Below are 18,210 nucleotides of genomic sequence, written 5' to 3' on the forward strand. Positions count from 1 at the left end.
TCCACCGTTCGCTGTGTGCATGTGTTTGCACAAGAGATGTCATTACAAATGTGTTCAAGCTGCTCACAGCATTAAACACATACTCCCTAGCGACAGATCAACTTACAGCATGTGTGTGCATGTGTTTGAATAGCAAGAAGGACAGGGATCTTTTCATTTTTGATAAGCTGAAGTCTGTGCGTGAGAGTGAGAGCATATAAAATGACGCAACCTTTCACCTCTTATTATCGTGAGTATTTCCACCTGGATGCTGTGAAAGATATGTTGAGGTATGTTCTTACATTCCCATATCAACACTGACAGCTTCTTCCTTCTGTATGTGTTTTTTTTTTTTTGTGTAAGATTTTTCTAAATGTTTAATATTTGCAACTGATGCCAGTGATCGCATACAATGCACATGCATTCAGTGTCAAACGTAATTCATTAATTTAGTCAAATATTATTTCTTTATTGCACATCGTGTTTTATTGTATCTTTCATTTCAAAAGTTTGAAATTGCATTCCAGGGGAAAGGGTGGTTTGCTTCATCCCAAGACTAAATAAGCAACCTGCGGCAACAGTCCAAAAAAAGGAGCCCCTTTCATTCGATGTTTTGCACATACAAGCAACACTCAATATCTAATTGGTTAATATTATGTTTCCCCGCCCACAAGGCCTTGCTTACATAATCAGGATAGGAAATCTGTTTTAGCTGAGTAAACTGATTTGTTGATGGACATTTTTTCATGAGTATAATGTGAACTATTAAGACTAAATTAAGACTAAGGAGATTTAGTAAGAAAGAAAATAAGCTCAATTTTGGCGCCACGTTGTCTTGAAGCCCATCTATTCCCCTCCGGACTCAGGTTCATCATAAACATCCAGCTGAACATGAGCAGAACGGCCCAGCTGGAAGAGTGTGCTGTAAACTCTCTGCAGGGGTGGGGAGATCTTACGTTCCGCTTCATAAACTGTAAAATTGAATTCATCAGAGATGCAGGTTGGCGCGCGGGTCGATCCGTACGCCCGTCAGAGGTGTAAAAAGCAAGTTTCGCTCTGGGGATGAGCACATGTGCTTCAGGGCTCTGTGAAACACCATCAAAAAAGTGTCAAGATTTATCATTCAGATCAGAGCGTGTGACAAGGCAGTGTACGATTCCCGTACCCCGGCAGACTCCTTTCTGCTCTGATCAAAGTCCCTTACTCCTTCACTCTGCTTTCTTTCTTCTCACCTTCCTCACCCCTCACCAGTCACCACTCCTTGTTCTCTCTCTGCATGTTCCTCCCACTCCAATTGCTTTTCACTTCTTTCTGCACCAAAATCACTTGCTGTCAGATTACGGCACATTTAGTACTTAACCATATAAAGATTCGTACAAAAGATTTGTCTAAAGGATCAAAACTTTGCTGAAAAGCTTGTCGTAAACCATCTACTGCATGCCTTCTGCTGTCTGATTGATGGTTTAGAAGTTTTAGAAAGTAAAAAACCTTTTAGTATAATTGTTAAAACACCCACCTTCAGTTCATGGTTTATGAACCTTTTTATTGTGAAATTTTTACTGATTTTTCTAAAGTAGGCATAATAAATTTTATGTTGTGGTAATATTTCAAGATGAACGCTTACTGGGCAGAAGCAACTTGATTGTCCATAATGGAGAATTTGAAAAGAATCGTGTTAAAATATGAGTGTCACTATCAAATATGATCATCAGGCTTTTAAGGAAAATGTATTTGTTCATCTCTCAAGTCTGATGCATTAAATATGATATTCAACAAAAAAAACATATGCAATATTTAGCTTGAATGTTTTATAAAATGTTCCATTAACAAAAAAAAAAAAAAAAAATTAAATGTTTAATTGCTTAATGTTGCGGAACAAGGAACATACACAAGAGAAAAATCATAAATGTGTAAACATGAATAGAGTAAATATGTATGTTTACACACAACAAGCTGAAGTTTAGATCAAATTTAAATGCTTTAAAAAAAAAAATTAAAAAAAAAGGTTCACATACTTTCCTGCAGTTTTATAGCTCCTAACAATTATCTCACTGTGTCTATTTTATTCCTCCTAAGACATTTTTGTCAAGACATCTGAGACAAACCTGCTCAAGTGCCTTGAGCTATAAAACAGCAATATCAGAGCAATAACATTTTCTTCATGGCCGAGGAAAAGATATTCAGTGAATCGCTCATGAAGGGACCCCGTTGCTCATTTTCATTCAGAACGACCCCACAAATGAAGTCCTCTTCCTGCAGTGCCCTTCAAGCCAATAAAAATGACAATTGGAACTCGACGAGAGGCGAGAACAGATACTAGAGAGGATGTGAGTGTATCTATCACATCTCACACACACACTTCTATACTCCCTTAAGGAGCATCACAGGCGGCAGATGTGATCTTGCTATAGACACTGTGTTATTTCTGTAGAAATCTGTTTATCTTGCACTTCATAAAAGCCAATCAAAACTGCACGAGTGACAGCCAAACGCAGTAATTCAACTCCTGCGTCTTCATATGAATTATGAATGATCCATTTATCCACCTCTTAAGATGTTGTTGTGATTTAATGCACTTCTGCCAACGCTAGCGCTTAAACTATAATTTTGGTTAAGCGATTTTGTCATATTTATTTCTATTTAGATTTAATACATTTATTTCAGTTTTCAATTGACTAATTTTATATTTTAACTTATTTGTTGAGATATTTCACTTGTTTGCAAAGCAACATTTTCACTTGTTTTTATAGTTTTAAGTTTTTCATCATGTTTCAGTGTTTCAATGTTTTAGTAATTTGTTGTTATTATGACATTTTTATTTTGTTTTTACTTAGATTTACTTATTTCAGTATTTGTCTTATTATATTTCTGTCCACGACCAATGCAACTTTTCTTATTTTCAGTTTCCATCTAATTAATATTTCAGTTTTCCTTTAAATGTAATGTTTATATACGTTTATATATGTTTAATACACTTCATCTTCAGCATATTTCAATCAATTGTCATTTTTGTTGAAGTGTTTTTCATCATTTCAGATTTCACTTGAATAAGGTTCTATAGCAAATGTGTTGTGTGATTGTTATTTTTATTAATTACTCTTCAAATATTTCAATTGGTATTAAATGTATTTATTATTCAGTTGTCACTTTCTATTTTAAATTCATTACTTTTCACTTAACTGCCAAGGCAACATTTTTTAATTATATAAGTATAATTGATATTTTTAAAATAATAATATAATTTTATTTCAATTAACAAAAAATATATTTTAATTGTCTTCGTTTTAACAATAATTCTCTTCTCATGAACACAGTGCTATTTTACAGATCCTCACTGTAGTAAGTGTGTGTGTGTGTGTGTGTGAGAAAGAGAGAGAGAGAGAGAGAGAGAGAGAGAGGAGTCAGAATAAGGATATTGAATTTCCTCCCTCATTATGAAATCATGTCAGCTTAAATCAAGCAGCAGAACACAATTACTGCAGGAACACATGCTACATCAGATCAAACACATTTCATCTGACAGCACTTTCTAAAGTCCACCTAATCTTATCCCAGAGCAGATGAAGTGCAAACCCTGGCTTCAGTTTTAGGTCTGCTATAAGTGGTGTGTGGAGGTGTGCGGTCAGATCTCTGACAGAGGGATGCTTAATTGGACATGTCTCTCAAATGGACTTATTTCCATTCCGTCTGCGCTAATATTCTGTCAATCTCACACAATTAGAGGCGAACGCTGTGAAAAACCGGTTTATAGTTTGAGGTAATTAGCGATCACGAACAAAAACAATGCACAATAGCAAGAAAGAGAAAGTGAGAAGCAGAGATCTTGAGAGCCTGTTGCAGAAGTTGCCGGAGGCAGAGATTCACAGGTGCGTGTTTGATGTCTCAGATTTGAGCGAACATGTGGGTGGGTGGCAGACAGGTCTAATTTGTAAGCTCCCTCTTGCCAAACAATAATCCTTGTCCAGGTTTGACACTCAGTCCCTTGAAGTTCTCTCCCCTGCAGTCATACACATCTATTAAAAAGGCCTGGTTTGCGAAAGAGCGGGAAAGCACGACTCTTACATTATGAAGGTGGGCACAGAAGGAAGAAGGTTATTAGCTCCTTAACTGAAGAGTAAGAATAGATTTATCACAAAAACATCAAAGAGAGAAACAATCGAGGCTGAGATTCAGACGTGAGAACCGACTGCATGCGGCTTGAAAAAACAGGCCTTCGCAAACTCTCAAATCTTCTTAAGTAAAAAAGAATATTGAACAAAGAGTTCAGGAGAATTATTTGGGCAGGGCAGATCAAGGGATGTGAAAAAAAAACACACATTTTCAAAATCAACTTAAGTTGCAGACTACGTGGGACTTGAGATGTGCTTTCAAAAGTTAAAGATTTTTCCATTCATGCTGACTTAAAAATTCAATACTCCCAGCAGGATGCTCAAAAGGTGAAAAAAAATGGTGCAAAATCTGACACAAAGTCCAAAAATAATGTCTAAAGCTGTATTGCTGCAGCAGTGGTGATTTAACGACTAATAAAAAAATATATATAATCAAACTATCAATGGCTAAAAGCATGATGTCATTATGCTAATTCAAATACAATAAACTAATAACAAAACAAAACAAAACAAAAAAAGATTGAGAATCACTAATAACTTTAGGGAAAACAATCAATTATTTTCTGATAAAAAAACAAACAAACAGTTGCAGTTTAAAAAATAGTGTTGTGAAACGATTAATCGCTTTCAAAATAAAGTTTGTTTTATGTTTACATAATATATGTGTGTGAACTGTGTATATGTATTATGTATACATATATATATATATATATATATATATATATATATATATATATATATATATATACACATATATAGTACATATTTTATTTTGAAAACAATTACATGTATTTAAATGTCTATATTTATATTAATGTAATTAATATTATATAAATAATATAAATTGAATAACAAATAATATAATAAAAAAACTGAAATATATGCATGCATGCATATATATATATATATATATATATATATATATATATATATATATATATATATATATATATATATATATATATATAATAAATATATACAGTACACATATATGTGTAAATATATACAGTACACATACATATTATGTAAACAACTACTTTTATTTTGGATGTGATTAATCGTTTGACAGCACTATATAAAATTTGATTAAAAACAACTCCAGGTTTGCTATGCTTGTTTGTAGGGCAGCACAATTTGGCCAAAATGTTGTGATTATATACGATAGTATACTTTTTTTTTTTTTGCAGTCAAGTCAAGTCCCTTAAAACGCTTTAAACAAACAGATTGTGTCAAACAATTGTGTTAATGTTTAAAGTGCTTCTCATTACAAGAATAAGTTGTCAGTTGTTAGTTCATCGTGATCCATCCCTCAATAGAGATCTCTTGTAATAAAGGTTATGTTTCCTGCTAACATGTCAAATCGCCCTCTTAAAATCATCTTAACTTCTGCAGTTTATTATGTAATGCTAGAATATCACCTGTTTTTACCAAACCAGCATGTAGATGGATCATTACTGAGCTGAACATAAGTGAACTGCTGCAGGAGCTCTCAGGTCCAAATGTGCTGAAGTAAGGCCAAAACTCTTTCCAATGGAGACACACAAACTGCTATAGCAAAAGGTACCCCAATATTTCAGTAAAATTACATTTACCACCAGCTTTCCATGAACTGTATGACTACGGTAACTGCATTAAGAAAAACAATTACAAAGAGCATCATTAACTTTGCCTAGGAATAAAGTAAAACTTAAAGAAGATCAAAATACCTCATTTCAGATCTGTGTTCATTTTTGGATGATATTTCTGGATTTAAGATGTGTGGAATTAGCCACACACACACACACACACACACACACACACAAAAAACATTTACAATTTTTTCAAATGAAGCTGCCATTGCATACTATGAATATTGTTGGCTCTATTGTTCTATGTTGTAAGACACTTCAACTGCTAAATACATAAATGCAACTGTAAGTGTCTGTCAAGTTGCACTAGACACACATCAGCTGTGGGAAAGATAGCATACTTGATAAAACAGCCAGAGTCATAAAAGTGAACGAATCACAGAAGTTAAAAACACAAGCAAATAACAGGAAAATCCACATCCCTCAATAACAACCAAAACTGACCAAGGCTGTAAGTAATCGTCCACAATAAGGCTAAAAGCATCCGCTGAGAGGCAAGACTGCAGAAATAAGCAAAATCCTTATATTTTACTGGAGTGTAGAGAAGAAGTTCTGGGTGAAGTTATTTGTATGAGCTCTGCCTAAGGTTTGAAACATCGAGCTCCTGGCAACAGTAAATCACTCAAAGTGCTGTGATGTGAATGATTTCCTTGCTAAGACGGTGCTAAAAGGGCCGTGAAATGTGAAAAAAACTTTGTGTTATTTGGCACTGAACACTCACCTCATGTTTGCCCTTCATTCTACAGATGCGGATGTCATTCTTATTGGATTCCCACGTCCTTTTCTGTGGAACAACAAGGGAGTAAAATCATTACCTACATTCAAGGTAAAATAAGCAAGGTGTCTTACATGCAATTGTGTGTGTGTGTGTGTGTGTGTGTGTGTGTGTGTGTGTGTGTGCGTGTGTGTGTGTGTGTGTGTGAGAGAGAGAGAGCACTACAAGGGCTCACCTTGCTGTAGAACATTTCATCTCCAGACACATGGTCCAGTTCCACTCGATAAAGGTCATCTCTGCAGCAACACACACACACACACACACACACACACACACACCCCGTATACGAAGACCAGCATTAGCAGTAACAATGAAAATGGGCCTTAATTTACAATTAAAATACTGAATCACAGTTCACATACTTTACATATTATAGAGTAGGCAAAACACAACACACACACATAAAAAAATAATTTAATTAGGAAAAACATCCATGAAATAAATATATGAACTAAAAACACATTTACTTGAGAAGCAAATTTGTATATAATGGTTTTGATAGTCATTTTCAGTAAACATATCTAATATTTATTAAATGTTTTTGGTTTATCCCATTTTCTTGTTTTGAGCATAAATCTACCAAAAATAAATTAGGTTAATGCTTTAAAAAGAGTAAAAATACTAATACTATTTAAAAATAAACAAAAATTATAATAATAATTGAAGACATATTAAAACAATATGATATTTTGGTAAGTAAATTTACGAATGCATCTGCCATGTACTTGTTGTTATTGTTAACTAAAACATATGAATAATTGTTTTTGTTTATAAAACCAAAACAAACTATCTATCTATCTATCTATCTATCTATCTATCTATCTATCTATCTATCTATCTATCTATCTATCTATCTATCTATCTATCTATCTATCTATCTATCTATCTATCTATCTATCTATCTATCTATCTATCTATCTATCTATCTATCTATACATACATAGATGAAAACCTAAATGCAAAATTTTGAAATATTGAACTTAAAGTATAGGTTAAAATATTACAAATTATAAAACTTCAAATAAATATAAACAGAAATTATAAATAAATAAATGAAAATGACATAAAGAAGCATAACAAAAGTACCCAAAATTAAAATGATAGCTGATAGTATAAAACATATAAGGTAATTTTTAAAAATAATATTAAATACTAAATAGTATATAAATAATATCAAAACAACAGTCATGTAAACAATAACAAACAGAAAGTCTGTGAATATATATTTCAGCACATAACACACTGAAGCACTAAAGAGTTTTGATAAAAGCTGTCTATGAGAACAGTCTATATTTGAGCTCTCAGCTCTGGGGTTTTGTGGTGACAGGAACCGGTGTATAAGTTTCAACTTTCCAGAATGTCTAAGAGAGTGTATATAACAGACTATATCTGTTCTCTAGCTACAGAGAAAGCAAGCGTTTAAGCGGCTCGACTGTGTAATGGTTAAAGGTCAGCGAACAGGGGTTTAACTTTCAAGCAGCGCCTAACCAGGACCACATGTCAACTCCCTCGGGAGTCCAAACCCTTTGAAGGCCTGTCCATCTGACCCATTTCAAAGATGTAACTAAAAGTAACACCAGTCAAACTGGACACAGATTTCCCATCACAAGATCCACACACACTCTCTGACTGTGTGGAGAGAACATGCTGTTTTACTGCTGATGCTGTTGAGCTAGAAGGACGGAGTGTTCTTGTCAGAGCTTTGAAACCTAATGACATTTTCTCATTGTGTAACCTGTCATTTCCATTTAAGACCAATTAGGTACCGACATGGTATAGCAAAATAGAAAGGTTTTAATAACAGAGAGGATATTATATTCATGTTATATTAATTCAGAATGTAAAACCTAACAGAGATGTTACTGTGTGAATAGAGTGGGTGGAATTAAAGCTCAAATTAACATCTTGATGACTTAAAATGTTGTCAGTTACCAACATGGTTATTAGAGATAATTATAGTCAAAGATTTTGGTTAATTGACATGAAGCTGAAATCTAAAATCTAAAAATATGAGAGGAAAAAATAAAAATATTTGAAATGTTGTCATGGAAAGTTGAAGCACTAAAATTATTAACTGGAAATAAATAAAAACTCAAACTGAACTAAACAGCATTAAAATAAATCTAATCATGAAAAACAATATGAATAAAATTGTGATAATAAAATACCAATAAAAGGGCAAAAGCATATTTCAAGATTAGTATAAAATTAAAGCAAATAGTGAAAATATAAAACTAAAAAAAGTATATAAAAATTACATTTTATTGAATATTTAAAATGAAATGAAATCATGTAAAATATGATTATTACAGTTTTTATTAAATAACAATTTTTAAAATACTAAGTTAAAAATGTATTTACAAACATAATGACATATTAATAATAACAAAATAACAATGTTTACAACAGAAAATAATTCAATTCCTCAGTAATACAGTATGTGCAACTATATGCAAAATAAACTTTATAACGTAAAAAATGTAAGAATTATTATCATTTGAAGTGTGTATTGTTGAATTGTTGGCATTACCTGGCTCCGATGTAGAGTGTACGGTTGACTTTCAGGACGGTCTGAATATACAGCGGCTCCTGACGGGTGTAAGAGCGATGCGCCCGGCCCACAAACACTGGATAGCGCCTCACCACTGACAAACAAAGAACCAGAGACAATTCAGAAGAGAGGGAAGTCAAAATGTGGAAAAATTACTAGCTGCGATGGGAGCTCCCAAACAAAAGAGCCAAAATATGAAATATGGATAGATGAAACAGACACTAAAACACAGGCAGGAATGTGTCCATCACTTTCCCCTGAAGAGTTAAAGATGGAGAACCTCTGAGACATGAAGAAAGGACAAAGACATACATCACTGAGTCTTCACCAAGCAGAGTCCAAAAACAAGCTGTCTTAAAGTGAAAGTTCACTCAAAAACAATAAATATGTCATATTTATGTTACAGTGGACAGTTAACCACTGGGACTGGACCATTGAATCAGTGAGTTGAACTCAAGAACTGAATCAGTTCAATTCATAAATGGATCTTTTAGTCTGTTTCTGAACTGATTCATTGAAAAACATAAACGATTCAATGAAAAGCCTGATTTGTTTACATTATGAATGTGTCATGTGGACAACTTATGTTATTTACTTATTTGATATATGCACCTTTATGGTGCTTTTTTGTCATTTTAGAGCTGACTAATTTACTTAAATTATATTGAAAAGATTAGCCAGGGTATCCATGAAAAATATCACCTTTTCTTTTCTGAATGAATGAATGAACGCAACATTGTTATTGTTAACTAAAAGTAAAATTGAAACATGGTAATTTGCTAATTAATTTTTTAATTAAAACATATCATACAGCATATATAATAAATATAATAAGTAAAGTACTAAAATGAATAAAACTAAAACAAAAATACATTTAAATTAGAATTATAAAAATATTTTTTATTATAAATAATAAAAATGACAAAGCACATAACAAAATAACTAATAATTAAAATAAAAACTAAAAGTATAAAATAAAAGTTAACCTAAAGGATTAATAAATATTATATTATATAATAGTGCATAATAATACACAGAGTAAGTGCTAATCTTATTATGCAACCTGCCCTGACAATCAGACTCCTGGTCCAATGTACTGTCACATAATTAATATTCATGAGCACAGCTGATAAGTTTTATATAGAGTCCCTCCTGTATAAAATGCTCTGAAAAGAGTCACTAGCACTTCAGAGAGCGTTCACACATTTCAGATAAGGAAAATTGCTTTCCAAATGTTGTGGAAAGAAGTCAAACACAATTAGAAAACAGATTACCAGAGGAAAAAAAAACCCAACAGTAATGTGTCCTCCAACCGCAGATGGATCTGAGAAGCCTGAGGACACCCACATATTTACCGTGAATGCTAATGATATTTCTTACAGTTTCTGCTGTTAATTAATTCCACTGTAATAAGGAGAGAAGGATAGAGATACTGTTGTTGTTGCTGGCTTGTTCTTTGCCTCTAGTTGTTTGGACAAATTTCACAAGGGTTTAAATGTTTTTGTGCTTTGCAAGAGCAATTAAGTGTGGAAAACCCTTAAAAAGGTCACGTTATTTCACTTTGATTCACACACACACACACACCATGTGCCACCATGTTTGTTTAGTTCTTCACTGACTTCTGTTGTTTTTCCACTGCAATAATGACATTTCTTTCATCTACCTCTTAATCTAGCCCTTTCTGCTGTTTTACTTAATCATTAAGACATTATTTAGTATGTTTACTAAGCCCTTTTCTTCACAGAGAGCGAACACTGGCAGGACCTCACAGCATATGTGATTTGGGGACAAAACCTTACCCACATAAACACCAACTACATCGTGCTGGATGACCTTTAACCTCTGGTCTCTACTGAATCATTAAAGGCGCATGAGTGGTTATACATCAGTATCACTGATTCTGCTTAATGGGATCTGAAGGGAATACGGTCCATTGTACACACACACACACACACACACACACAGAGAGAGTTTGTGTCTTGCTTGTTCCAACATCATTATGTTAAAAGGCTTTTAAAATGATCACAGCCATATGGTGTATTTCATTTACTGAGCGCTAATGTGCAAAACGATTTACAAACAGTGCGACGTGTCCACAACGTGTTAACCATATGTAAATTTAAAAGAACACTTTAAAAGAACATTCCCAAGCATGTTTACGTTTACGAACTTGTTGCTATGACAGCAAATCCAGGATATGCTTTGAAGAACCAAATAATCCAAGATTATGCCAATTCGTCAACAATCACATCCAGCTAACTGAGTTAGCAACATACAAAGAATGGGCCCCAAATTTTATTGTACTTTTGTTCATATACCAGTACTTTTAAATGAAAAAAGTGCACAATACACTACTTTTAAGGGCATTATTAGTTTTGTGCTTAACAGACAATCATGTGATTAATTGCGATTAAATTTTTTTTTTTTTGCCCAGGACTAAATATAATATAATATAATATAATATAATATAATATAATATAATATAATATAATATAATATAATATAATATAATATAATATAATATAATATAATATAATATAATACTATGATAGTATGTAAATAATACTAAAATAACACTGATGCACAGCTAACATACTTCAACTAAAAATGACAAAATAATGGTATTTATTTTTATTAACATAACAGCAGTCGTATTATCTATTTAGCTTAATATAATATATATATAAATAATATATATATAAATAATAATATTACGGTATATACACTGAACAAAATTATAAATGCAAAATTTTTGTTTTTGTCCCCATTTTTGGATGAGCTGAATCTAAAAGTTTTTCTATGTACACAAAAGGCCTATTTCTCTGTCTAAATCTGTGTTCGTGAGCACTTCTCCTTTGCCGAGATAATCTATCCACCTCACAGGTGTGGCATATCAAGATTATGATTAGACAGCATGATTATTGCACAGGTGTGCCTTAGGCTGGCCAAAATAAAATGTGCAGTTTTATCATACAACACAGTGCCACGGATTGTTGCAAGTTTTGAGGGAGCGTGCAACTGTCTTACTGACTGCAGGAATGTCCACAAGAGCTGTTCCCGTGAATTGAATGTTCAATTCTCTACCATAAGCCATCTCCAAAGGCATTTCAGAGAATTTGGCAATACATCCAACCAGCCTCACAACCTCAGACCACATGTAACCACACCAGCCCAGGACCTCCACATCCAGCATCTTCACCTCCAAGATTGTCTGAGACCAGCCACTGTACTGGGCAGATGGCAGACAGGGTGTATGGCGTCTTGTGGGTGAGGGGTTTGCTCATGTCAACGTTGTGGATTGAGTGGCCCATGGTGGCGGTGGGGATATGGCATGGGCAGGCATATGTTATGGACAACGAACAAAGGTGCATTTTATTGATGGCATTTTGAATGCACAGAGATACCGTAATGAGATCCTGAGGCCCATTGTCGTGCCATTCATCCATGACCATCACCTCATGTTGCAGCATGATAATGCACAGACCCATGTTGCAAGGATCTGTACACAATTCCTGGAAGCTGAAAAGTTCTTGCATGTTCTCCCAGTTCTTGCATGGCCAGTATACTCACCGGACATGTCACCCATTGAGCATGTTTGGGATGCTCTGGATCAAAATATACGACAGTGTGTTCAAGTTCCTGCCAATATCTAGCAACTTTGCACAGCCATTGAAGAGAAGTGGACCAACATTCCACAGGCTATTAACAACCTGATCAACTCTATGTGAAGGAGATGTGTTGCACTGCGTGAGGCAAATGGTGGTCACACCAGACACTGACTGTTTTTTATGCTTATGATCATGCACACTTGGCACAGTTTGGAATTCAACTCATGTGCCTTTTCTCAAAACTAATTTATGAGCCAAAAATAGGAACTTGTAGCTGATTGTGCTGTTATGCTCTAAAGTTATATACATAAAAGATCATAAACGCGGCATTTATGTCTAACTGAAAAATAACCTGCTGAAGTTGTTTAACTGATACACTGTAATTGGTGAGGGGGTGTGTCCTTACCCTCAGCGGGGGCAGAGATTAACGGGCCAGGTTCCTCTGGAAATGAGCAGGCAGCCAATTGGAGGACAGCAAAGATCCGTAAAAAGCAGGGGGTCAGGGTCGCCATGGCAGCCACACACCACAGCTGTGAAGACAGGAAAAGAGAAATGACATTAACTAAACAGTGAAAAGAACACAATAGAGTACTAGTGAACTGCATCACCATTCACTATCTGCACAGACAACCTAATGCAGAACTCAATCTGCATAAACAACTCAATTAAGAGTTACACAAAAAGCCATTCCGCATGAAAGAGCATAAGAGAATTGTTGCTAAGCTAATAAATCAGTGCTTTATTAACCTCAAAATTGCAATATCACATGTAAATATTGCACAACATTGCAATTGTGGATTTTAAATAAATAAAAAAAAATAAAACAATAATCGTTAGTTGCAGCATTGAATAAAATATATATTTACATTCAACATTTTCCTCTGTCAGCCATTTTTTCATTAGGTTTATATTCATCAAATTTATTAGAACCTATTTTTGTTAACTGAAATAAAGCTGAAATAAAATTTAAATATTACATAAACAAAAACAACAACAACAAAAAAAAAACATAAAAGCACTTAACTGAAATTATTTTTGGCTAAATTTAAACTAAACCTTAATAAATAATAAATAAATGAAATAAATAAAACCTTAATCCTAATATAAAAATATGAATGCATAACAACAATTTTTATTAAATTTTATATAAATTCTAAATGAAAACATAAAATAAAAACCAAATCAAAATATTAATAAAAGCTATAACATTATAATACCAAATAACAAAGTTTTGGTTTAAAAATGTAGCTTGTCCAAGGATCTTATTAAAGCAAGTTTCCAGCTCATATAATTCAAAGACTAATAGCTCAGAAATCTAAATAAATAAATACAATTTATTGCATTGAAAAACAGTAATAATATAACAGATTTTACTTTTTTTTTTTTTTGGGCTTAAATAACACTAAAAACTGTATTTTGCAGAAAATGTCCTGCAAAATTGTATGGTTACAACATCGACCAGCAGTTGCTAACTGAGCCATGCGCTGATTTTGGCCAAATCAAATGTAACAAAACTTTTCAGTTTACTTCTATAACAACCTTCATGTCATGTCAGACACACCCCATATGATGCCTAAAAAGTTGCCTAGGTAGGCAGCACATCAGGTTTTGGAGTAAAAAATGTAACACACAAACAGTTTCTATAAAGATACCTGCAAAAATGATTAATGATACAAAGCAGCATAGACGTCTTGGGTGTTAGACATGCCTCGTGCCTTCAATGAAATGAAATGCACAGGCGACTCCACATGAGCGTGAGGCCAAACAGAAGCTGTTTATTATTTAACATTTGACATTTATTTGGCCATTTTATGAGGAACAGACTACTTACAAAAACCACAATACCTGTCTGTAAAACAAAACAGATTTGCATGATTTTAACGGGTGTTAGGAAACCGTCAGTCTATGGGGCATAAAACTGTTTAACAAAAGCTTTCATCTCCAACAATCAGTTCTTCCTTCAGACAGAAACCAGATGAGAGTCTTGAGGGCTTCTCTTTCACGGACAACCCTCAATTACTGAAGAGACCCGAGACCACACACACACACACACACACACACACTAATTCATCTTCAGCACCTTTTCATTGAGTCTGTGGAGGAAGGAGAGGTCAGTGGCTTTAGCAGGACCAGAACGATGCCACCATCTGCTCTTTTCTTTTCCACACTCTTTTTCATCTGTGCTTTTCTTTTTTTGCTCAGCATGATTGCTGTAATTGGGTAATTGAGCATGTCAACCCTTCGTCCTGCAGTATATTACTGACACAAACACACACGAGACAGGGCGAACCACAGTCAAGCTTCATACATCACGTAATCTGAAGTGTCTCGCACAGACTTTTGACTTTTCATAAAGCAAATACAGTTTGATGAATATCAATAAGAATCATGTTGAAGGTATAGAAAGATCCCAGTCAGTTTGAACTCAAGAGGGAATGTTGAAGAAATCAATGGAATGTGTTTAGTATAGACCACCATTCAAAAGATTTGGAGTTTTTATGCTCACCAGGGCTACATTGATTTGATTAAAAATACAGTTAAAACAGTGAAATATTATAATAATTTAAAATGCCTGCTTTCTATTTGAATACTTTTAAAAATGTAATTTATTTCTGCGATGCAATGCTGAATTTTCAGCATCATTACTCCAGTCTTCAGTGTGATGCAATCCATGCAGATATCATTCTAATATACTGATTTCCTGCTGAAGAAACATTTCATTATATTATCATTGTTGTCATATACATTTTCTTTATATTGCTTTGTGGAAACCATAACCATATATTTTTTAAAGATTATTATTATTTGTTTAAATAGAAATGTAAAAAACAGCTTTTATTGGAAAAATATCTTTACTTTCACTTTTCATCAATTGAATGCATTCATGCCAGTGTTATTTTGTATGTATACAGCTTTTAGTTTTACTAATATTTTGAATTAATTTTTTTTTTACTTCCTTTCCATTTTCTTTTTTTTTTTTCTATATTTTAATAAATTTTTATGGCTGTTTTAGTTTATTTACTACATCTAGTCGAATGCTGAAACTATACAATAATGTGTAAACAGAAATAAAAAATCTAAATAGAAATTTAGCAACAGAAACATTTAAACAGTAGAGACGTCATTTCAACAATATAACTTCAACAAAACAGAATATACGTTTGCACTCAAAAATGCCTCATTTACTTACTAACTACTTCAAACAAAAAGAGCCAACCAATCAGATTTGGAGTTTTGAATAATATTTGCATAAAAAAAAATCACTCAGGCAATCCATGGACATGTCATCAAAAGCTATAGTCACTATAAGCCCCTGAAGTAATGATGAATTTCATTTCATCATCATCATAATCATCATCATTTCATCACAATGACATTGACGGTGAGTGTTCTGCCTCAAAGGATTTGTTTGAGACCTTTCTCTATTATCCCTTCTTCTGCTTTCAGCGGGCCTCCAACAATACATGCATTACCGCTTAAATTAGATGAAACAATGAATAATGTAATTAAGACATCCCTCAGGATGACGGAAATAAAAGAGATGAAAAACTAATTGAAAGAATTTTAGATGCCTTTGGTGAAAAGTTTTGAAATTAATAGTGGCCTTTTGAGGATCTAAATTCATAAAGCAGAAATGAATCTCAATGGCATTAGAGAGAGACGAGCGACTCTATTAGTCCATTAGCACACCGCGCACACACAGACACAATGTTTATCCAGCGCACACATAAAACAGAGAACATTGTCAAACACATTACTTGAATGAGGCCACATCGTACTCATTCTGATAAACAGTACAGTGGTGCTGCAAAGACAAACATCACAATTAGTGCCGCTCACATTTGAGGTTAGGGGTTTGAACAAATCACCAACCCTAGGTAGTAAACTTCAGTGTTATTTGTGCTACGGTCATGAATGATGCCTCAAACCGTGCAGCTTGTTGAAATAAAGTGTGCTATTATCTTTGTAAGCAACCAGACACAATAGTCCACCTAAAAATGAATATTTATTCACACTGAGGCCATCCAAGATACAGATGAGTTTGTTTCCTCATCGGAACAGATTTGGAGAAATTCAGCCTTACATCACTCGCTCACCAACGGATTCCACTGCAGTGAATGGGTGCCGTCAGAATGAGAGTACAAACAGCTGATAAAAACATGCCAATAATCCACACCACTCCAGTTCATCAATTAATCTTGTGAAGTGAAAATCTGCGTGTTTATAAGTAACAAATCCATCATTAAGACTTCAAACTGTTGCTTCCGGGAAAAAAATATGAGTCCTCTGTCCATAATATTGCTTGCAGTGAAAAAGTCATCTTGTCTGAATCAGGAGAGAAATGTGTCAAATAAAAACAGTCCACAACTGTCAGTGATTTTGATGTGAGAGGACGACAGAGGATGGGCTTTTTCACTGAAAGGAGTGTTATTATGGACTTTTTGTTTTTCAGTTTAAAGTTAAAATGTATTGATGATGCATTTGTTTCTTATAAACATGCAGCTTTTCACGTCACAAGGTGAAGATTGGTGGACTGGAGATGTGTGGATTAATTGTGGTGCTTTTATCAGCTGTTTAGACTCCTATTCTGACGGCACCCATTCACAGCAGAGGATCTACAGCTCAGTAAGTGATGTAATTTATCCAAATCTGATCCAGTGAAGAAACAAACCAATCTATTACATCTTTGAATGGCCCGAAGGTGAAAAGAAAGTCTTACTGACCCAAAACTTTTCAACGCAATAATAATAATAAAAAAAATTACTTCAAAGAGACAGGAAATCCATTATGTTATGACCTCTGTAAGTTAAAAATCAAAATCGTATTAAACAAAATGGTGTGTGTGTTTCCAGGCTGTTTATGAGGGGCACTAAAAGAACAAAAGCGCTGGTGGGCTTCTAAATACTTCATAAAGAGACCATTCAATGTCTTGAGTCTTCAAAACTGCTCTCTCTCCCTCCCTCTCTCTAATCTCGTTCATCCCTCTGTCCCACTCCAGCATGAACCCCTGTGCCCGAAGGAAAGGTCAGAGGTCAAGGATAGGTATCCTCCCATAGGGTCTCGCAGCAGAAAACACGTCTCTAGTAAAGAACCCGTCTGTAATTTGGTTTAAGGAGGTTGTGACCGAGCCACAGACACATTAAGTTTTGTGATAGCTCTAAATAAAACCTAATAGGCAGTGCTACCACCTCAATTGTTTCTTATTAACAGAACACACACACACCTCACAAACTCTCTCGCTTCCTTCCTTTCTCACACACTCAAGCAACAAGGCTTGAATAACACAGGAACAGTCCAAGTCTTTGTTGGCACGCTGACGGCGCTAACAGCCGTTAAAATGAAAGGCTTTAAACAGCGAATCAGAGACACAGCGGATGGAAATCCCTCACAGATGCCCGTCCAAAGCAAATGACGTTCAAGACATCTACACAAAACAATGACTGGAATGTCACAGAGGTCAAGCCTAGGTTGTCCACAATGCTGAGAACCGTCTAACCCACAATTGCCTTAAGATTTATTGCATCTGGTCAAAGTAACCTGAAAATGAACCACAAAACAT

General features: G+C 34.3%; 1 protein-coding gene across 3 annotated transcripts in view; it reads right to left on the reverse strand.

Annotated features, from left to right (window-relative positions):
- LOC113080370 (semaphorin-6B-like) overlaps nucleotides 1-18,210 on the reverse strand; it is a 91,682-nt gene that overhangs the window by 21,520 nt on the left and 51,952 nt on the right. For 2 of the 3 annotated variants that reach the window (XM_026252540.1, XM_026252539.1), the window contains exons 2-5: nucleotides 13,057-13,180; nucleotides 9,022-9,136; nucleotides 6,667-6,727; nucleotides 6,438-6,500 (exon numbers count right to left, since the gene is read on the reverse strand). In XM_026252540.1, the coding sequence (XP_026108325.1) occupies nucleotides 6,438-6,500; nucleotides 6,667-6,727; nucleotides 9,022-9,136; nucleotides 13,057-13,162 (345 nt within the window). In that variant the 5' untranslated portion in view covers nucleotides 13,163-13,180. Of the gene's footprint in view, nucleotides 1-6,437; nucleotides 6,501-6,666; nucleotides 6,728-9,021; nucleotides 9,137-13,056; nucleotides 13,181-18,210 lie in introns of those variants that run through there. The other variant, XM_026252541.1, reaches the window with a different exon arrangement.

This window comes from Carassius auratus, unplaced genomic scaffold (genome assembly GCF_003368295.1).
Source record: "Carassius auratus strain Wakin unplaced genomic scaffold, ASM336829v1 scaf_tig00031054, whole genome shotgun sequence".
Classification (NCBI taxonomy): domain Eukaryota; kingdom Metazoa; phylum Chordata; class Actinopteri; order Cypriniformes; family Cyprinidae; genus Carassius; species Carassius auratus.